Source organism: Physeter macrocephalus, chromosome 12 (assembly GCF_002837175.3).
Source record: "Physeter macrocephalus isolate SW-GA chromosome 12, ASM283717v5, whole genome shotgun sequence".
Lineage (NCBI taxonomy): Eukaryota > Metazoa > Chordata > Mammalia > Artiodactyla > Physeteridae > Physeter > Physeter macrocephalus.
Genome location: NC_041225.1, coordinates 12,615,490 through 12,638,268, shown reverse-complemented (window position 1 = coordinate 12,638,268; position 22,779 = coordinate 12,615,490). Strand labels below are relative to the sequence as shown.

The following is a 22,779-nucleotide window of genomic DNA, read 5'->3' as shown; positions in this document are numbered from 1 at the left end:
ATTGATTAGTAGGAACAATTTAAAAACTTTGGATATTAATTATTAGCTTGTTAGATGTGTTGCAAATATTTTCTCCCAGGTACCTTATCCTTTTTTAACCCAAATCCTAATTTATCCCTCCCCCCTTTCCCCTTTGGTAACCGTAAGTTTGTTTTCTTATGGTTTTTTTTTCTTTCTTATCATTTCTTTTATGATTCCACATATAAGTGATGTCATATGATATTTGTCTTTCTCTGTCTGATTTACTTCACTTAATATGATCATCTCTAGGTCTATCCATGTTTCTGCAAATTCGCCTGACATTTTCTTGACAAAGGTCATAACTCCTATTAAATGGCCCTCTCCACAAAGCTCTCTCTGTGGGTTCTGGTAATCATTTCCTCCTCTTGTCCCTTCAAGCCTATGGGTGGTAAAGGGTGTATCCTACTGTTAGCAGCCCTGGGGTTCTGCACTATGCCTTGAGATTTCTCTATATTCTGCCCACATCTTTGTAAATAACTCCTTCATTACGTTTACTTCAAATTACTAAATTTGAATGCATCCTATCCTGCTTGTTAGAACCTGATTGACACAGCATGACTCCCAAGTTGACCCAAACTTTCTTGAAAGACTTTGATGTGGGAGAGACATTCTTTTCCTTGCAGGATATAAATGACTGAGCATGCAATTCTGATCGTCAAAGGCAATTATCTCACAACCTTGAAGGAAACTGGCCCTATGTTATGTAAGTCAGTTCAGAGAGAATTTTAAAAATGCTGATCCTTGCTGATGTCATAGAACTATCACATCAGCAACCATGATCCTACACTACTCCTGGGCTTCCAATTATGTGCTCTAGTAAGTATTTTTATTGTTTTAGCCACTTTGAATTGGGTTTTTCTAGCTTTTGAAGCTGAAGGTAACTTAACCAATAGATTATCATAAGTAGAATTGATGGGTCAAGGGTACATACCTTTTACATTTCTGAGAAATTGCTTTCCAAAAAGGCTGTGCTGATTCACACATCCATCCATCCAGTGAGTGAATCTGTTTCCTCACACCATTGCCTATTATCTATTTAATTTGTGCCTTCCTGATGGGTGGAAACTGAATTTCATTATTGCTTTGATTGGTATCTTGCTAATTACTAGTATGGTTAACTATAATTACTTCTACTTACCGGATATTTACATTTTCTTCTCAGTGAAATGCTTTTTACATCTCTCACTCGTTTTTCCTATAGAATTATTTGCATTTTTCTTATTGATTAGTAGGAACAATTTAAAAACTTTGGATATTAATTATTAGCTTGTTAGATGTGTTGCAAATATTTTCTCCCAGGTACCTTATCCTTTTTTAAAAAATTTAATTAATTAATTAATTTTACTTTTTTTTTTTTTTTTTTTGGCTGTGTTGCGTCTTCATTGCTGCGCGCGGGCTTTCTCTAGTTGCGGCTAGCAGGGGCTACTCTTTGTTGCGGTGCATGGGCTTCTCATTGCGGTGGCTCCTCTTGTTGTGGAGCACTGGTTCTAGGTGCGCGGGCTTCAGTAGTTGTAGCTCATGAGCTAGTTGTGAGCATGTGGGATCTTCCTGGACCAGGGATCTTACCCGTGTCCCCTGCATTGGCAGGCAGAGTCTTAACCTTTGTGCCACCAGGGAAACCCCAAAGGTACCTTATCTTTTAACTTTCTTCCATGGTGTGTTTTGTCCCAGTTTGCCCCAAATTCTAAAATTTTGATGATGATCAACTTACCATCTTTTCTTTCATGGCTTTGCATTTTGTGTGATCATTGGGCAAAGGCTAAAAGTACTCTGGCATTTGACTCTTTGTATGGGAGTTTCAAACTTTAGGCATTTAACCTACAACCTTTCCTTAAGTGTTGTACCACAAGCTGTCCAATTAAGGTTTTACTGTTTGCTTTTTATTTTTTGGTTTCACATCATAAGTGTACAACTTGGTCAATAGCTGTTTTAAATTTAGAAAAATACCCCTTTATGTTGGTCCTGTGTAGTTGGTTCTTTTGTCTTAGTGCTTTTAATGCTTCTACTTATTTCTGCCATTTTGGTGAGTAGTTTGGAGGTTATTTTTGTTCATTTGTCCTTCATTTTCATGAGAGAGAGGAAGCTGTTAAATAGCATCTTGGCCCAAATCCTAAAACCTGGGGTTTCATGGAGAAACTAGCTTTGGGGAGATGTGATAGGTCAGCCCACAGGGATGCAAGTCTTAGACAATGGGCTTGGGCTGTTTGGAGGAGCAGAGATTTGGGCAAGTTCAACTACATCATCCCACCCACGTTGGGTAAAGTGGGTACTGCAGAGACTGCCCTGGGAATTTCCTTGGTATTTTCCCAAATCGACTAGAGTATCAAAGGCTCCATGCTATTCTTTGTAGTTCATGATACATATCATGTTGCCCCATTAGTTGAACCAAGATGAGTGCCAGCTTTTTTCCAGTAGCAATACCCAGCCCAGGTTGCCAGTCCTGCTTGAAGGTAACTATGATAGAATCTAAACTACAGTGGCTTTGGTCCTCTTAGGAACCCCAAGGGCACTGATGAACACTAGCAGAGAGCCCTGGATTAAGCCTAGTTCTGCTGATACCCTTAATTTGATTGTGTATTTGTCAACTGTGGGGGCCAGATAACCTCTACTGCTTCATGCTTCATTACTTGTGATTGTCAGCTTGGTTACATGAATAAGTCATTGCGGAGATTGTGAAGAGATCTAGAGATTCCAGTTGTCATGAATGATCAAGCTCTCTTATTCTAGCTGGTTTCCATTGATGTTTCCTCAGCTTATTAAGATGATGGACATGTTAAGTGAGCAGACTGGTGGAACTTGTTACCAAACAAGGGTGGATGATGCTATCTTCGAATTTGGAAATTGGAATCTGGACTTAGTGATCTCTTCAAATTATTTGCATGTGTAGGACCTTTGGCTTTATGAATACTTACTTGAATTCAATTCAAGCCACACTTAACAATGTGCATAATTTTCATTGTTCTAGGTGACAATAAAACATTCATGGAATCTGGCAAACTGGGTTATGTTTATAAAACAGAACCACATTCTTAACTTCTTATAATCAGCATGAATATTAACAGTCTTCTCAAATATAGCTAAGGGATCATGTAATCATCCATTCTGCTCTAAGACAAAAGTTCTGGTCCATTTCTTTAGTAGATGGGCCCTCTGCCTTTCAATTACGCACCCCAGTGGCTCAGTTCTTCCTTCTCACCATTATCAGTACTATTACTTCTCATTTCTCTGATACTCATTCACACTAAAGTTGAAACTGGGCACTTCAGAATGGATGCAGATGGCTGATAATTCTGGGAATGCTGGTTTCTCTGAATGTTGGAGAGCCAGGAAAACATCAAGATCAAGTGGAGTAAGAGGCTGAGGCTAAAGAAGACACATGTCACCATAATATGTAGGCTTTTGCAATCTTTGTCTGGGCATGGAAAATCCAAGCTATATACCAAAGCTCTTTCTTTCTTCGTTTCTTTCTTCCTTCCTTCCTTCCTTCCTTCCTTTCTTTCTTTCTTTCTTTCTTTTCTTCCTTTCTTTCTCTCTCTCTTCCTTCCTTCCTTCCTTTCTTTCTTTCTTTCTTTCTTTTCTTCCTTTCTTTCTCTCTCTCTCTCTTCCTTCCTTCCTTCCTTCCTTCCTTCCTTCTTTCTCTCTTTCTTTCTCTCTCTCTCTCTCTCTCTCTCTCTCCCTCCCTCCCTCCCTCCCTCCCTCCCTCCCTCCCTCCCTTCCTTCCTGTGTGGCTTGTGGGATCCTAGTTTCCCGATCAGGGATTGAACCCTTGCCCTCGGCAGGGAGAGTGTGGAGTCCTAACCACTGGACGGCCAGGGAATTCCACCGCCCCATTTTTTCCCCAAAAGCTTTAAAAAATATATATTGTATTATTTTATTTTACCCAGCTGCAGTACATTGTCAAAACCCTGGATGGAAATTGACATTGATATTGCAATATTAACTGAAATACAAGCCTTATTCAGAATTCGCCAGTTTTACATGTACTCGTCCATTAAATAATATACCAACTCAGGTGAAAAGTAACAAAGCTATTAATAGTAGATCTTAGCGTCAACTTTTTTTTCCCCCCTCAGGCCCATTCCCTCCGAAAAAGGTCAGAATCTGAGAGTCAAAACTTGCTCAGAACTGAAAGAAAACATCAGCCCTGCTATTAATCAGCCTGGGAGGACAGACAAATAAAGCCTGCTGAAGAAGTGAACAGAAAACACCGTCTCTCCCCAGGTCACACAGCCACTGTAAAATGTCATAATGACCTCCGTCTTCTTATTTTTATTTGATTTTTATTTATTTATTTTTTTGCGGTACGCGGGCCTCTCACTGCCGTGGCCTCTCCCGTTGCAGAGCACAGACTCCGAAGGCGCAGGCTCAGCGGCCATGGCTCACGGGCCCAGCCGCTCCGCGGCACGTGGGATCCTCCCGGACCGGGGCACGAACCCGCGTCCCCTGCGTCGGCAGGCGGACTCTCAACCACTGCTCCACCAGGGAAGCCCCAACCTCCATCTTCTTTAAGTGACTATTACTTTCTTGCATGTGATGGCACCAACCTGCTCCCAAAGGCTTTTGAATCAATGGAAATACAGCTGTCTGTGTTGAGTCCCTTGGGCCCTCAGAGCATCTGACCCCTCATCTCCACCTTTGCGGTTCGTGTGCCCAGCGGACTACTCTCTCTTTTCACAGGTCTGAGCATCAGTTCAGCAGAGGAACCCGTCCTGAGGTCTAAGTATCAGTCCTACAAGTTTCCTCCTTTGAGCTTCTAGATTCTTTTGTTTCCTCTTGATTTCTTCCCACATGGGGTGCTATCTGGGATACCTCGGCCACTCCTTTTCACTCTTCAGCCTTCTGACATGTGTGTTACCAGTTTCTTGTGTTCAGTTCCCTTTGTTTGCAATTCCTTGTGTGGGTTCTGCTTTCCAGACTGGATCCTGATTGAAACAGAGACCTAAGGAGTTTGGGGGCCAGAAGATGGAGCCTTTTCGATGCTGTTTTGTGGTAAGCATCCCAAGAAAGGGGATATGTTGACTGACGCATAATGGAGAGACTCTTCATCTGGGTGGAGGGGACTCAAGGGGTGACAATGGCTGAGCTTGGCTTTGAACAGAAGTGTCTAAATTCCTAACCGCACTCTAGAAACCAAAAGTGATGGGACTGGGGCCTCAACAGGAAAAGACTATGTGCCTCTAAGGCCAAAAAGGAGATGGGGGTGAAATGTATGAGAGGTTGAGCAAGGAGACTCTTTTCAAGGTTGGGAAGAGGGGCTCATGGAGGTGCTTGCCTAGAAGATTCTGTCTTATTCTTTGCACTTTTTTCCCCACGTGAATATGAAGCTGTAGGTGCTTCTAGTCTGCCTTCTGAAGCTCACTTCAGTCAAGTTAACTCTTCTCAGAAAATTTTTATGTGTGACCTCAGCAGATTGTGTGTGTGTGTGTGTGTGTGTGTGTGTGTGTGTGTGTGTGTAACAAACATATAGAAAAATAACTTACCATTTATTGAGGACCTACAAATGGCCTGCATTCCTGGAGCAGAGGGTGAGGGATAAGTTGGCAACTGGGGCTCAGTTTTTGGAGAAATCACTACCTACCTCGTTAGTCCTTAGGCTGGTCTGGAGTCCACTATATGTGGGGGTAGCAGGGGCCAGGATGATCTCAGTTAAGGGTGTGCCGCTCAGGGCCTGTGGCTCCCAAGAGGATAGAGGTGGATCTCTGAGGGGCTGAAAGAGTGGGGGAGGGGCTTTTAGCCTAACGCTCCACTCACGGGCAGCCCGAAGTGGAACAGTTGGGTGGCCAGGAATGCTATATGGCTCCTGCCTGAGCCCACAGCTAATTTTGCCATCACAGGACTCTCTTAGTGAAACTGCAGTGGGCAAGCTTCCTGGACCCAGGTGATGGATTCCCTTCACTTAGAGCCTGCATGTCCAGTTCTAGCTCCAGTGACACAGCAGGAGAACTGGCATCTGGGGAAGTCCCTCAGTCTCCCCTTCCTGAGAAACCCAGGGTCTGTCATTAACCCTGTTGGTAGGGCTTGGCTTGGTGCTTACTTCTCAGGGAGCCCAGACAGGTCATTCTCATATACTGATGCTGTGATTTCTTCATCTGAGCCTCACCGGATCTTCTGGTAGGAGGATCTGGCTTTCTTCTTTCATGTCGTAAGATTGTCACGCCCCACTGAGGAAGCTGGCACCTCCCTATGATCTCCAGATAAGTGTTCCCCACTCCATCAGAGAGCCCGTCACTGCTCTTGGGAGCTGCTTGAGCTGCGATTCAATGTCCTGCACTTTTGATAAAGGCTCTTGCCAGCGGATAGCTGAAAGGTCCCTTGACTCTTATACATCCTTCTTTAGGGCTCAGTGAAGGGGTGAAGCCACACCAGGCTGGGTCCATGTCTTGTCCTGTGCGGAGCTAGCTGCTTCTTACTGGGGAGCTGCTAGGATCCTGGCAGAGCTGCCTTGGCTCGGGTCCCTCCCCTGTTCCCAGGCAGACAAATTTGCCAGTGGGAGTGGGGAGGGCTGCTGAGAGGAGGAGGCACAGACATCAGGGAGCTGTAGGGTATTTAAGGTCAAAAGTCATGCCTGGCCTTGGAACCCCTAGGGGGACACTGTCCCTGGCTGGATCTCTGGGTGGAGGAAAATTCTGCTTGATAGCCCCTCCCTAAGGTTGCCTTGAGGTTTTGTCCCAGGAGGTGGCCTAGATCTTCTGACGAGGACTTGGTATCAGGCCAGGCTTCCCAGCTCCCTGCCCAGAATCAGGACCTTAAGAACCAGTATCGTGGCAGGGTCTGGAAATGCCTCCTGAGACTCAGATCTCCTATCGATGTCCTCACAGGTGCCGAGACAACCCCGCTATGGCAGACGATGTGGAAACCCGGGCAGTATACCGAACAGAAGGTAATGTTGGGATGGGGTCTGGAGGCTGGGGACACTCATGTCTGTCTCTTCTGGACACCCCAGCCTTCTCTGCCCCTCCCTATATATGGACCTTACCACCCAATGCTGTCCATCTCCCACTAGACCAAGAGGCTGAGGACCATTTCTTATTCACTGCTCCAACTCCAGATCTAGGCTTGGGCCAAATAAAAAGTGGATTTCAAAGTGAATAGCTGGGCCTTGACACATGTGTACTTATGGGGGCGGGGGTTTAACTCATTTATGGTCTAACTCTTAGACCAGTTACAGCCTTGTCCTCCTCACCAGAGCTCATGGTTTTACTGGAAAGAAAGGCTGAGCTGATGGGCCATGTGAGAGCTGCCAGTTTTGATGTGTAAACCCTGAACCGTCTGTCCTGAAAGACCTGGAGTAGATAATCTTTCTCCTAGCATCTGGTAAAGCAACCTTAATCATGTTTCTTCATTATTCTTTTCTATCTAAATAGGTCTGGATAAACCTTGGTCTGGACAAATCTCTGACGTGAATCAGCAGGTATGGATCCTTCAGGGTCAGACCCTCGTGACAGCTCCGTGGAACAGCGGTGTGACTCCAGGTAGGTGAGAGGTCACCGTGTGGTTGATCCTTGGAGGTTGATCCTTGTGATGTGATCCCCCACACATCAGTGCGGCTGGGATACCGGTACCCAGCCTTTTGTTAAAAGTGTGGCTTTATAACAGGGCTCACCTGGAAGGGGAAGAATTCCACACCTGCCTGGGAAGGGGTGTCTTGGACCAGGGCAAAGAGAGCAGAGAGAGTGGAGCGGCGTTCCGGGGAGCAGGAGAGCTGCTTTCGGTGATCGGAAGGCCTGTCTTAGGGAAGAGGAGTGGCTTGTTCTGCCAGACTTCTGGTGTCCTAAGAGGACTCATTGGTTGGATAGCACAGGAAGGCAGATTTCAACATGACATTAGGCAGTACTTGTCAATGAACAGAGCTCTCCAAGGCTCCGGGGGGTCGCTTGGGGTTGGAGCTTCTCACCTCCAGGTGTTCAAGCAGAAGTGTGAAAATCTCAAGGGTGGGGTCTGCCCTCTGATTAACTCTTTGTGTTTGCTCCGTTTCTTAGGGCTGTGATTGGTGCTTGGTGCGAATGAATGAAAGAATGAATGCATATGGGGCTGGCCATTTTGTGGGTCTGGGGTAGGAGGGATTATACTCTTAAGGTCTCTTCCAGCCTTGCCTGGAAGGTCCTGGTCTTTCCTGACTTCAAAAGGGCGCGGACTGTGTGCGCTGGTGGTATAGTGGTGAACATAGCTGCCTTCCAAAGGGGCACTGACGCCGTATCCCCTCTTATCTAACAGCCACTGTCACTGTTCTCCCATTCAAGAATCCAGACTCTCTTGAGAAAGAAAAAGGGATTCCCATTTATTTGGGAATCCAGAATCTAGAAATGTGTCTGTATTGTGAGGACGCCGGAGGACAGCCCAAATTGCAGCTGAAGGTGAGTGACTAAGAAAAATAATGTGGAAAAACCTCAGTTTCTTTTCTGAGAAGTTGATTCGTTAGGAAATCTAATTTTATAATTACAAAAGAAATATCCTCCTGTTCTGAAGCATACTTATCCCTTCCTCCTTTAGAATAATGTGCCTGCAATAGACTTTAATTTGATTTATCCTGCCCCCTCACTCGTTGAGGACTCGTCTTTCTTGAATATTGAGATATTCTAGACGTTGTTTGTTTGTTTTAATTGGGGTATACTTGCTCTACAACGTTCTGTTAGTTTCTGCTGTACAACGAAGTGAATCACCTATATGTAGACGTATATCCCCTCCCTCTTGGACCTCCCTCCCACCCCACCCCCCGTCCCACACATCTAGGTCACCACAGAGCACCGAGCTGAGCTCCCTGTGCTATACAGCAGGTTCCCACTAGCTATCTGTTCTACACATGGCAGTGCCCATACGTCAATCCCAATCTCCCAGTACATCCCAGCCCCCCATGTCCACACATCCATCCCCCACGTCTGCATCTCTATTCCTGCCCTGCCAATAGGTTCATCTGTACCATTTTTCTAGACTCCACATACATGAGTTAATATACAATATTGGTTTTCCTCTTTCTGGCTTACTTCACTGTCTATGACAGACTCTAGGCCCATCCATGTCTCTGTGAATGTTTATTCAAGTATATTCTCTCCTTCCTGCTGTCTCCCCTCTCCTTTTCGAATTCCTATTCATCAGTTATTGGAACTTCGAGATCTCACCTAATTTCTCATACTTTCTGTCCTGTTTTTTTCATGTTGCATTCTGGGAGAACTTGTTGGTTCAGCATCCCACGTCATGATTACCTTTGAATTCACACCCTGTCTGCTAAATTATCTTTCTATTCTGTTTGTATGAAATTTCAATCTTTACTATGTTAATTCTCCAGCTCACTAGTTGGTTTTGCGTTTTTTCTCCTTTATAACTGCCTGTTAGTAAAAACTTGTTTCTGAAACTTCTGTTTACTGCAATTCAATTTAATTCAACTCAGTATAATCCAAGTCAGCAAATGTGTGTGTTCTTACTGGCCTCCAGCACTGTTGTGGGCATGTGCGAATCATCAGTGCACAGAATGGCAAAGAGTCCTGCCCTCCTGGGGCTTGCATTCTAGAGGGAGAAGAGAAATGGTCCACAAGAAGTATAATCATGGGTAAATCTGCGGCATGTGAAAGGGTGTTATGTCTCCTGGGAAAGAACGATCAGAGCCGGGTAAAGAGACTGGCAGCGCCAGAAACAGCTGGCGTCTGGCTGTGTGGTAAATAGTACAGCAGGCATTATTGCAAAGGTGAGATTTTAGCAGATGGGAGAGGAGGCAAAGGAGTGAGCCAGCAGTGTCCAGCGAGGGCAAGTTCAGTCAATTCAAATTGTTAGAATGTTTTGAATAGAAGAGTGACATGAACGGACATATGTTTTTTTTTAATAAATTATTTATTTATTAATTTACTTATGTATTGGACGCATTGGGTCTTAGTTGTGGCGTGCGGGATCATTCGTTGCAGCATGAGGGCTCTTTGTTGTGGCGCGTGAGCTCCAGAGCGCCCGGACCCAGTAGTTGCTGCGCGTGTGCTCTTTAGTTGTGGCCCGCAGGCTCAGTAGTTGCCATGTGCGGCCTTAGTTGCTCCGCAGCACGTGGGATCTTAGTTCCCTGACCAGGAATCCAACCGGCATGTCCTGCATTGTAAGACAGATTCTTAACCACTGGACCACCAGGGATTATTTTGGCTGCTACTTGATAGCCGAGTGTGAAGTTGGCAAAGGGGAAAGTCCTGTTGGAGGCTTTGAGGTGATCCAGGTGTGATCTGATGGATATGGGGATAGCACAGAGGTAGGAAGGAAACGGTCAGATTCTGGAAATATTTTCAATTGAGTCAATGGGCTTTGCTGACAGAGCGAATATGGAGTGTGATTGAGAAGATGAGGACCTAAGGGTACATTTTCAGCTCTGTGAGCAAGAGCTGCATGGTGTTGACCCTGCAGGCTTTGTTAACGACTTTGATTATTGTGATAATTAGAAAATCATTCAAGACATTTAAGCCGGAAGGTAACATGATCTTATTTGTTCAATTATTTCAGTTTACAGTTAACTCAGCTGCTTTGTGGAGAATGGGTGGTAAGGATGGAGCAGGTGTAGGGGAGGGGTGAGAAGTGGCTCAGTTCAGGAAAGATTTTGGAAATAGGGCTCACAGGCCTTGCTGCTGGGTTGAATGGTGAGGGATCTAAGAAAGCAACATCAAGGATGACTCCTAGGTTTTTGGCTGCCCAAAGAATTGGGTAGATTAACTGGAAGTTATTAACTGAATAAAGGAGTCTTTTGGAAGAATTCCCCCTCCTCAGGGTGGAATGTGGCTGAATTATGGACCATTCCTGTGTCTCTTTGGGGGTCTTGGACATAATGCAATTTACTTAGAAATACTTATCTTACCTCAATAGAATGATGTGTGAATATATAAATATATACATCTACAAATATACTTCCATATACAATATAGAAACCTTTGCTGATTGTTCTATATACTTTGCTGTTTTGAGTGCAAGTCCTTTGATTTGTTAGACCCTCTTGTGCCTTTTTCATGGCCCTGACCTTTCTCATATGTTTCGCAATGAATTGGAAACCCAAACACCCCTGCCCTGGCGGTCTTTTGCCAGAGCAGTGGTTCTTGCAGGAGCGGGGCTGTCACGGATGCAGCTTTGGTGAGGGAAGACCTTGGCTTCCTGCAGCAAATTTGCATTTCCTTCCTTTTCCTGGGGGTGGGGTGGTCCCCGCAGCCTCTTGTGCGGGGAGAGTTCCAATTTGTCATTCAAAGGTGGCCACTTGTTCATGAACCTGTGCCTTGTGTCACACCATGCCATCTCTGGAGTTGAGGGTGGGGGACAGGAAGGTGAGATTTCATGCGTGTTTACTCTGCTATTCCTTTGAAATGGGTTTTTTCTAGGCTTGCTCTAATAGATGGATAGGGTTGCTCAAACTTCGGAACATTTACATGTTGTGTACAAGTAATGTTGAACTACTCAAACAGCCTGTGCTTCTCCTTCTGGCATTTTCTGTCCCATTTCAGGACCAGAATATACTGCATCTGTACAACCAAGCTGAGCCCATTGAGCCCTTCCTTTTCTACCGTGGCCAGACAGGCAGTACCTCCACCTTTGAGTCCGTGGCCTTTCCCGGCTGGTTCATCGCCTCCTCCAAGAAAGGCCAGCCCATCGTTCTCACTTCGGACCTGGGGAGAATGTACACTACTGACTTCCGTATAGATTTAAGTTTTTAACTCAGCCTAGAGGTGGCAGCTTGGTCTTATAATTTCCCGTTCTCAGTGTGTTTTCATCTGTATTATCTCAGCGTCATTGCACATTGATGCCGAGAGGTGGGCTTGGCCCTGTTCTCATCTTATTTTATGAACGGAGAAGAAGCAGTGACCTCGGAAGGACCAAGGAATGGAATGTGGAATCAAAAGCAGGAGGGAGGCGGTGATCTGTGGCTCTCCTTTCAAGCTGAAACTGTACGTCTCTCAAGCCATCTGTACAAGGACATCAGGACCCATAAAACAGTAGGAACACCTGTCCCAGGGGTGGTTATGAAGAACGACGAATTCAGAGCTCACCAGTCTTACCCAAGATCCTGGGACTAGCATGGAGCTGATCTTTGTTTTTGTTTTGCTGTGTTGCCTTTCCTAATGGGATTACATTTCCCATAATCTCTATATGTTTCCAGTATATTGTAAGGGGTGTAATAGATCCTTTTAAGGGTTAGGAACTTGTAAAGAAAACCAATTCTTTGTTAAATTACTTATGTCTAATTCTAATAATCTGTTACCATAAAACCAAATATAAACTCCATGTGTTTATACGATAAGAAAGCTAAAACAGTTACAAAATGAAATAGGAAACAAGGAGTAATCTGAAATTACCAAGAGTGATTGAATAAGGACACCGTGGTGGGTAGCTCTGGCACTGGGGCTTAGCTGAGGGGAGAAGGGCCCTTATCAATGGTGATAGGGTGGTGGGAGGGATATCACATGTAAAAGGCACCACTATTTGACTACTTTCTGTATAGTCTCATAGCCTTGCTTTCTTATTTTTCTTTTAGCCATTCTCACCATCCACCTACTCCCTTTAAAAACTGCAGTAAAGTTGCCTTTTTTTTTGAACAGAGAGCCTAAATGTCCCACCAGCCATGCTTCAGATGATATAATCTGATGAAATGAAATAACTGACTGAGGGTATAACTGTAGAAGGATGTAGCTCAGATCTGGTTCTGCATATCATAGATTTCTTATTTTGACCTACTACAAATGCAGAAAATTATGTTTGCTTAAATATGGTCAGCAAAATAGCACCAGTAACTTAAATTTTTTTAAAGAACTTTTGGACAATCAGACCACATACGCTACTAGGCGCGCCAGTAAGCAGTCAGTCAGCACTGATTTAATGCAGTGTCTCTGGATTCTTAAAAGTTTTCTTCTTCAGTGAAATATATTTTTAACATGCAGTTTTATAAAAGTCAACATTAAAGTGAACACTAAGCTAATTAGTTCTGGAATATCAAATAGAAGAATTAGTCACTGGATATTTAGAACTGCACTCAGTGCTAATAAATGATGACAGGTTGTTACATCTGCCAGTTTACATTGCTACATGATCAATTGTTACATCTGACAATTGGGATCTGATGACACATTTGCATGTGACATGACTGTGGTTCTGAGTGCTATGGCATCTCCATCCTACCAGGCTGTGTGATGATTCCGTTTTCCCATCTCCTTTCTCTACTGTGGAATCCTTGTTCATGCAGGCACTGTGACACCCTGGATTGTTACTTGGCATGTGTAGGAACTCCCACAAAGCTCTAATATGAGCCCTGGTGCCGTGTGGCTGGGCTCGGGGGTATGCTGGTCATTCTGGTCATCCAGAAGAGATTCTGGTAACTTATTTAAGAGTAATCAAAATGAAAACATATGGAATTCCCAGGCTGTCCAGTGGTGAAGACTTGGCACTTTCACTGCCATGGGCCCGGGGTTCGATCCCTGGTCGGGGAAGTAAGATCCTGCATGCCGTGCGGTAGGGACAGAAAACAAACAAACAAAAACAAAAATATAATAATCTCGCAGCTTGTGGGACCCAGAGAACAGACTTCCATGGACTCCTGGTTTACCCATTGCATTTGAGAAATAACATATACAATATGGCACAGTGTATGAAATCATGGAAGGCCCCTGTGAGCAGTAACCTCATTTTCAGGCGGTTGCCTGGTGCACTTCCGATTTTCACGCATTTGCTGTATCAAATACTCTTACATTTGAGTATCATGAGCTCCAGGCCAACATTCATTGAAGAATTTGTTTCCTTTGGAGTTTTAGCAACTAGATGCCACAGACAGCTTTGATGCACCGGGAGAGGGGCTTTTGGATTCCAGGGGGGAAATTAAGAACCTTGCCACCAAAATGACAAGTACAGAGAAAACTGTTGAGTGGGAGGTTTTTCTGTCGAGCTGCTTTGGGGCTCACATCTTCTGGCGCCAGAGTTGCTGACTGGAAAAAGCTGTTTCCTGAAGACACTGTCCCTTGACTTGTGAACAACTGGGCATGGGGCCTAAAGATGCTGCCCCAACACCTTAGACCAGTGGTTGTAATGAATAATTATTCATGTCAGCGAAACATCAGTTTTTATTTCTTAGACTTTACGAAGTTCAGTTTTTATTTCTTAGACTTTACGAAGTTATTTAAAAGAAGATTCTTACCAAAATAGTACATGTCTATGGTTAAAAGCAATATTCTCCTGCCTCAGTCCTATTTCTGAGCCAACTGCTTTCTGTTTCATGAGGCAACTGCTAAGTCTTTTGCAGCTCTTTTTATGTTTTCCTCCATGTGTCTAAGTATATGCTTTGACTTCTATTTCTTTTTTTTAAAAAAATTATTTATTTACTTTTATTTTTTGGCTGGGTTGGGTCTTCGTTGCTGCACGTGGGCTTTCTCTAGTTGCGGTGAGCGGGGGCTACTCTTCGTTGCGGTGCACAGGCTTCTCATGGTGGCTTCTCTTGTTGCAGAGCGTGGGCTCTAGGCACGTGGGCTTCAGTAGTTGCAGCATGTGGGCTCAGAAGTTGCGGCGCATGGGCTTAGTTGCTCCGCAACATGTGGGATCTTCCTGGACCAGGGCTCGAACCTGTGTCCCCTGCACTGGCAGGCGGGTTCTTAACCGCTGCGCCACCAGGGAAGTCCTACTTCTATTTCTTAAAGTATAAACTTTGTACATTATCTTTTCTATCAGACTGATGTCATTTCCATCTCTACTGGACGAAAGTCATATGCTCTTTATTTTCTACAAGTTAACAGTAAGTAGTAAGTCAAACAAAGTTGTGTTTGTAGAGAGTGAGATGATGCTTGAGTAGGCTTGGTAGATAACGCTCTAGTATGACCTTGAAAAGACACACATTGTTGGTGGGAATGTAAATTGGTGCAGCCTCTATGGAAAACAGTATGAGGGTTCCTTAAAAAACTAAAAATAGAGTTACCATATGATCCAGCAATCTCACTCCTGGGTATATATCCAGAACAGATGAAAACTCTAATTCAAAAAGAAACATGCACCCCAATGTTCATAGCAGCATTATTTACAAGAGCCAAGACATGGAAGCATCATGGATGTCCACTGACAGATGAATGGATAAAGAAGATGTGGTCTATATATACAATGGAATATTACTCAGTTATAAAAAAGAATGAAATAATGCCATTTGTAGCAACATGGATGGACATAGAGATTAAAGACAAATATCACATGATATCACATGTTGAATCTAAAAAAATGATACAAATGAACTTATTTACAAAACAGAAATAGACTCATAGAAAACAAACATGGTTACCAATGGGGAAAGGTGGGAGGGATAAATTGGAAATTTGGGGTTAACAGATACACACTACTATATATAAAATAGATAACAAACAAGGACCTACTGTATACACAGGGAACTATATTCAATATCTTGTGATAAACTATAATGGAAAAAAATCTGAAAAAGAAAATATATATATCTCTCTATATATACATATAGATATATTGATATATATATAACTGAATCACTTTCTTGTATACCTGAAACATTGTAAATCAACTCTATTTCAATTAAAAATAAAAGGCACGCCATAATTATCCCCCCCCCCACGCCTTTTCCAGGAATTGGATAGTTTTTAATGACATCATCTCCTTTAGCCTTTTCATTTTATAGGTGAGGAAAGGGAGGTGCATTGTGTGGCTGTGACTTGCTGAGGGTGGCACTGACATTGAGTATTTGAACTGGAAATAATGATACTCTTGATTTGGGGTCCTTCAATTTCTGTCTCCTGGAGTTGGGATATTATGAAACACTGTGGGAGAAATCAGCAACAATTATCCAGAGCAAGACAGCAACTATGAGCCACCTCACTCCCATGATTGGGGCTGTACTTATCTAGCAGGGTGTCAGCGGAGGACCCACCCCAGGCGGAGCACTCCTGGCCACCTAAGCATCATTATGCAATGACATAAGTGCTGAGCTCTACTGTGCACCAGTTTCTCAAACTTGAAGCAATATCAGAATCACCTGTGGTGTAAACTAAAAGCTCTGGTGTTTGGGCAAAATTTAGACCTAGTAAGTTAAACCCATTCCCCTCAAAATTCCAACTTACTAGGTTTAGAGCTGGGCCTAAGATGAAAGAGATGTACATGACAAGGTATGGAGACAGAGCGCAGAGCTCCCTTGCTCTCTGAGGGTGCCACTCTCTCAAGATCTCCACATGTTCACCAGCCCAGAACTTCTCCAATCCCCGTCTTTTGGGGTTTTATGCAGGCTTCATTACATGGGTATGATTGATTAAATCATTGGCCATTGGCAATTGATTTAGCCTCCAGTCTCTTTCTCCTCCCTGGAGGTCAAGGGCGGGTGGCACTGTGAAAGTTCCAAACTCTCTAATCAAACAGTTCCTTTTCCTGGAAACCAGCAGAAGTCACCTCATTAACATAACAAAAGACACCATGATTGCTCTCCACACCTAGGACATTGCAAGGGTTTTAGGAGTTCTGTGCCACAAATGGAGACAAAGACCAAACATGTATTTCTTATTACGAATCACAACACATGATTGCATACCGGCTGGGCTGTGTCCTAAGGAGGTAAAAGAATATTTAGCTGAGTACATGAGATCTCAGGAGGCAGGGTTCCATGTACGGACTTTCCCCTTACCTCTTGGAAATCTCCCCCTGTCATATGGGTTGGTAACCAAATCTCGTTCCCAGGCTACAGGGGAAGAGGCACATGCCATCTGCAGGGGCTGGGGGTGGAGTGGGAGTGGGGCAGGGAGGACAGAAAAGGCCCCTCTCGGCATTACAGTGGTGAGCCACTCCCTACCCATACCTTTGTGTAAGCCAGCTCATAGATGGGTCATCACTGTTGATGTGACCCCTTCCTAGGAGCTGGTGAGGCCTGGGAAAACACTGGCCACATTTAGGAGAAAATTTTGTTTTGAGAAGTAGAGAGATCAGAGCTAAGAGGACTGGTGACAAATTTTATTTTTCTCTGTGGAAAACTCAGGCTGTGTTCATGGTCTTTTAAAAATGATGTTTTCCAGAAAGAGACTCACAGACATAGAGAACAGACTTGTGGCTGCCAAGGGAAAAGGGGGGTGGGGGAGGGATGGAGTGGGAGGTTGGGATTAGATGCAAACTCTTGAATATAGGATGGATAAACAACAAGGTCCTACTGTATAGCACAGGGAACCATATTCAATATCCTGTGATAAAATACTGTGGAGAAGAATATGAAAAATAATGCATATATATATACATATATATGTATAACTGAATCACTTTGTTGTATAGAAGAAATTAACACAACATTGTAAATCAACTATACTTCAATAAAATAAATTTGAAAAGTGTTTTCAAGTACATCATCAGTTGTCTAACCCTTAACATTTGAATTTAAAATAATTTTCCTTTGTCAATAGTGCTGTTTCCGGTTTAAGCAAATTGTGATTGCTAATTTTGCCAGTGGACTATAGGCTGTAGGATGGGGAAGTGGCCCTTCTTTTTCCCCACTTGGAGGTTGTACCATTGCTTTGCCTGCAGGACCTTGCCCTGAGGTTGTCTAGATTAATGCCCAAGTCTATGAAGAGGGACTAAATGTTTTTGTTCTTCACAGATCTATGTTTGGTGATTGTCATATCTGAATATTTATACTTAAAGCTTTGATAAATGATTTTATTTTTTCTCTTTGTAAAATTTAGATGAAAGCATTACTGTCTTTCCTATATGACTGAATTTATTTTTTATCTTTTTTTTTTACTGATGTCTGATTTGTTTCTACCTTTTAAATAATTAATATTTTAGCCTTTTTTTCTTTTGCTTTACACATGGCTTTAAAAATAATTGTTACATATGGCTTTTAAGAAGTTGTTATGAGAAATTAATGAAGGAATGAAATTATGGTAAACAAATGATAGATATTGTTGTCGTTTTTTTTTTTTTTTTTTTGCCTCTCACTGTTGTGGCCTCTCCCTTTGCGGAGCACAGGCTCGGGACGCAAAGGCTCAGCGGCCATGGCTCACAGGCTCAGCGGCCATGGCTCACGGGCACAGCCGCTCCGCGGCATGTGGGATCTTCCCGGACCGGGGCACGAACCCGCGTCCCCTGCATCGGCAGGCGGACTCCCAACCACTGCGCCACCAGGGAAGCCCTGTATTATTATTATTATTTCCAGAAAATTCAGGAAATCTCTTCAGGACCTACTTTCTCTCTCTTTTTAAAAAATTTTTATTTATTTATTTATTTATTTATGGCTGCGTTGGGTCTTCGTTGCTGCGCGCGGGCTTTCTCTGGTTGCGGCAAGTGGGGGCTGCTCTTCGTTGCGGTGCGCGGGCTTCTCATTGCCGTGGCTTCTCTTGTTGCGGAGCACGGGCTCTAGGCACGCGGGCTTCAGTAGTTGCAGTGCGTGGGCTCAGTAGTTGTGGCTCGCGGGCTCTAGAGCGCAGGCTCAGTAGTTGTGGCGCACGGGCTTAGTTGCTCAGCGGCATGTGGGATCTTCCCGGACCAGGGCTCCAACCTGTGTCCCCTGCATTAGTAGGCAGATTCTTAACCACTGCGCCACCAGGGAAGTCTGGGACCCACTTTCTATATGTTGACATAAATATTGAGTAGGTATAAGGAATGTTTATAACAAATATATCCAAGATATAATTAAGAGGGACCCACATGAACTCACCCCTCAGCTGAAGAAACAGAAGACCTTTAGAACACCTGTGTGTTCATTTTCCATTCTGTCGCCTTCCCTTCCTTCCCTCAGATGTAACTGTCATCCTAAATTTGATAGTTATTATTCCCTTGCATTTTGTTACAGTTTTACCACATATGTATAAGTCCCTAAAGTAGACGTTAATTAGTTTTGCACGCTTTTAGGCTTTATATAACTGAAATCATATTGCTTGTATTCTTTTACATCTTGCCTCATGTTCCTGAGATTCATTCGTGGTTCTGTCACGTCAGTTTGGGTGCCCTGAAGACACCAAGGTGAAATAAGACATGCAATAAATTTATTGGGAGAAATGTAAATGAAAGATATGGGGGAGGGATCAGGGGTAGTCAGGAAGAGCCTTCAACTCATAATGCAGGACTGACACCAGTGATAGAAAAGAGGGAAGAAAGAATGGGAGCAAGAGCCTCAGTCTGCAGTGCGGCTGTGAAAACTCTGAAAGAGTCTTGACAAGACTGATGAGGAGCCCCAGAGCAAAACTTACCTGTAGAGCCTTCTTCGTTGTGAAGAAGGCCTGGCTCTAGGCGCCCTGCTGCTCTCAGACATTGGCTGGGAGCAGCCCAGGGAGAGCAGCCTTGGCAGGAACACAGCAGTGGATCCGAAGTTGTAGCAGCCTGAGGCTGTCTGCTGACTATTCTCCGGTGACAGGATCTTTTAAAGGGAGATCTGAGAGGCAAACCTCTGTGGTCACCTCACTCCACACGTGCTGCATGAGTCTCCTCTACACGTGTTTGGGGGCAGATCAACCTCGATTCCCATGGGTTTCTTTTCCTGAGGAGAAACTGAGAAGCAGCATGTTAATGGATGGACTACTGCACCTGTTTCTGCAGTTGGTCCCAGAGCTGTGACTGATTTTCACTGTCTCCCTTCTCCACTACCTATTCTGGATTCCCCTTATCCTCAGCTATCACGTTGGCAGGTCTCAGTGGCTTTTCTGGTGATATAACCCAAACCCTCATTCCTGAGGAGTCTGACTGCTCGGTAATCATGTTCTTCTTAGGCTGAGGTTGCTGCGTATATTTGTTCACAGTTACAGTTAGGCGAAGGAAAACCAAGAGGTACCCAAACAGATCACCTGAGTTCCTCAGGTATTACAAGTGTACTAGTCCCTGCCTTCGTGTGTAAAAGACACTCTACCTTCTCCTGCATATGCTGCATCCTGAAGTGTGTCTTCCCATCCTCCCAGGGTATTGCCACTCAGAAGTACTTTAGTTGTACCTTCAGCAGGCCACCCAATGCTCCATTAAGGTGACTACTTCTGGATGGACCAATAGATCCAGGGAAGTAGTGGAGTTGGCTCATACTGGCTTGCAAAAGCCAAATGTTACATTTTCAGATTTTGAAAGCCAGTTGGTTGCTTGAAATTGCCCAAGGTGGGAATATTTACACCATAGAAATTGACAAGTACTACAAGTCATGGCTTATATTCTGTTTGTTTACTTTCTAGGAAGTCAATCGTTAAAGATTTACCAGCATACTACTGAGTGGATTCAGTGGTCATGGGTCTGTTTTAGCCCCTCCTTCAGTATAAAATGAATTCTCTGCTTGGATGCCGTCTTGTGTGGGATTCCATGCCTGTAGATCAGGCATCCCATAATAGTGATGGCTGAGGCTCCGAAGGCAGGAAAGGCATATGTATCGATCCCTGTGAGGACAAACTGCTGCCCTTCTAAGAGGGAAGAGATCTATTGTAGTAACTTGTCACCATGAGATTAGTTTGTTTCCTTGAAGAATATTGCCTCATCAGGGGCTCAGCATTCGTCTCTGTTACTAGTAGGTTGCAAAGTCATCCTTGGTAAGTGGGAATGCATTCTACTGGGCGCCGTAGTTTTCTTTTCTTATATTGTCCTTATCTGGCTTTGGTGTCACAATAATGCTAGCCTCGTAAAAAGAGTTTGGGATGGTTTCCACTTCTTCAGTTTTTTGGAAGAGTTTGAGAAGTTAATTCTTTAAAGGTTTAGTAGAATTCACCAGTGAAACATCTGGACCTGGGCTTTTCTTTGTTGGAAAGCTTTTGATTACTGATTAATCTCTTTATTCATTTTTAGTCTGTTTAGATTTTCTCCTGCTTCATGGTAAAGTCTTGATAAGTTGTATGTTTCTAGGAATTTCTTCTAGCTGTTAAATTTGTTGGTGTATAATTGTTTATAGTGGTCTCTTGTGATCCTTTGTATTTATGTGATGTAAGTTGTAATGTCTTCTCTTTCATTTATGACTTGATTTGAGTCCTCTCTCTTTTTTTGTTAATTAGTCTAGCTAAAGGTTTGTCAGTTATGTTTATCTTTTCAAAAACAAAGTCTTAGTTTCATTGATCTTTTCGGCTGTTTTTCTGGTCTCTGTTTCATTTATTTCTGCTCTGATCTTTGTAACTTTCTTTCTTCTGTGAACATTGGGCTTAGCTTGCTCTTTCCTTTCTAGTTCCTTGAGATATAAAGCTAAATAGTTTATTTGAAATCTTTCTCTTTTCTTAATGTGTTTATCATTATAAACTTTCCTCTTAGCACTGCTTTTGCTCCATCCCAGAAGTTTTGTCATATTGTGTTTCCATTTTTGTTTGGTTCAAGGTATTTTATTATTTCCCTTTTGATTTTTTTCTTTGACCCATTAGTTCCTCAGGTGCCTGTTGTTTAATTTCCACATATTTGTTAATTTTCCACTTTTCCTCTTCTTATTGATTTCTAGTTTTATACCATTGTGGTCAGGAAAGATGCTTGGTATGATTTTAATATTCTTACATTTGTTAAGGCTAGTTTTGTGACCTAATATATGATCTATCTTGGAGAATATCTGTGTGTGCTTGAGAAGAATGTGTATTCTGCTTCTGTTGGATGGAATGTTCTGCATATGTCTGTTAGGTTCACTTGATCTAAAGTGTGGTTCAAGTCCAATGTTTCCTTATTGATTTCCTCTCTGTATAATCTCTCCATTGTGAAAATGGGGTATGAAAGTTCCCTACAATTATTGCATTATTGTCTATTTTTCTTTTCAGAATGGTTAGTATTTGCTGAATATGTTTGGTACTCTGATGTTGGGGGTGTGTGTGTGTGTGTGTGTATATATATATATATATATATATATATACATACATACATATACAATGATTCTATCCTCTTGATGAATTAACCCCTTTATCATTATATAATGACCTTCGTTTTCTCTTGTTACAGTTTCTGACTGAAAATCTATTTTGTCTGATATAAGTATAGCCACCCTTGCCCTTTTTTGGGCAAGGAATCTCTTTTTTCATTTCTTCACCATGAGTCTGTGTGTGTCCTTAAAACTATAGTGAGTCTCTTGTGGGCAGTATATATATAGTTGGGTCTTGTTTTTTTTTGTCCATTCAGGCACATTATGCCTTTTAATTGGATTATTTAATCCATTTAAACTTAAAGTAATTATTGATAGGTAAGAACTTACTAATGCTTTCTTATTAATTATTTTCTTGCTGTTTCATAATTTCTTCTTTCTTTCTTTCTCTCTTGCTGTCTTCTTTTGTGAATTGATGACTTTTTCATAGTGGTATGATTTAATTCTTTCCCTTTATCATTTGTGTATTTACTGTGGGTTTTTGTTTGGTGGTTACCATGAGGCTTACTTAAGCATCATATAGGTATAACAGCCTATTTTAAGGTGATAATAACTTAACTTTGATCATATACAAAACTCTACCCTTTTACTCCTGTTCCAATATTTTATGTTTGTGACGTCTCAGTTTATGTCTTTTTATATTGTGTAACCCTTAATAAATTATTGAAATTAGAGTTATTTTAAATAATTTTGCTCTTTAACCTTTACACTAGAGTTAAATGATTAACACATGGTTTTTCCAGTTTTCTTCTCATAATTGCGTTCTAGTTTCATACCATTGTGATAGGAAACGATGCTTAAATGATTTCAGTCTTCGTAAATGTTGTGAGACTTGTTTTGTGGCTAACATGATATGTTCTGGAGAATGTTCCATGTGCACTTGAGAAGAATGTGTATTCTGCTGATTTTGGATGGAATAATCTATATGTATCTATTAACTCTATGTTGTCTAATGTGTTGTTTAAGGCTGATGTTTCCTTATTGACTTTGTGTCTGGA

General features: G+C 42.8%; 1 protein-coding gene across 1 annotated transcript; it reads left to right on the top strand.

The window, feature by feature from the left end:
- The first annotated feature begins 6,582 nt into the window (after positions 1–6,582).
- LOC102979011 (interleukin 36 gamma) lies at positions 6,583–12,247 on the top strand. Its single transcript, XM_007123835.2, is given in 6 exon segments — positions 6,583–6,657; positions 6,659–6,779; positions 6,782–6,901; positions 7,386–7,493; positions 8,236–8,375; positions 11,472–12,247. Coding segments are annotated over 6 exon segments (774 nt in total). The 3' UTR covers positions 11,682–12,247.
- The last annotated feature ends 10,532 nt before the right edge of the window (positions 12,248–22,779 follow it).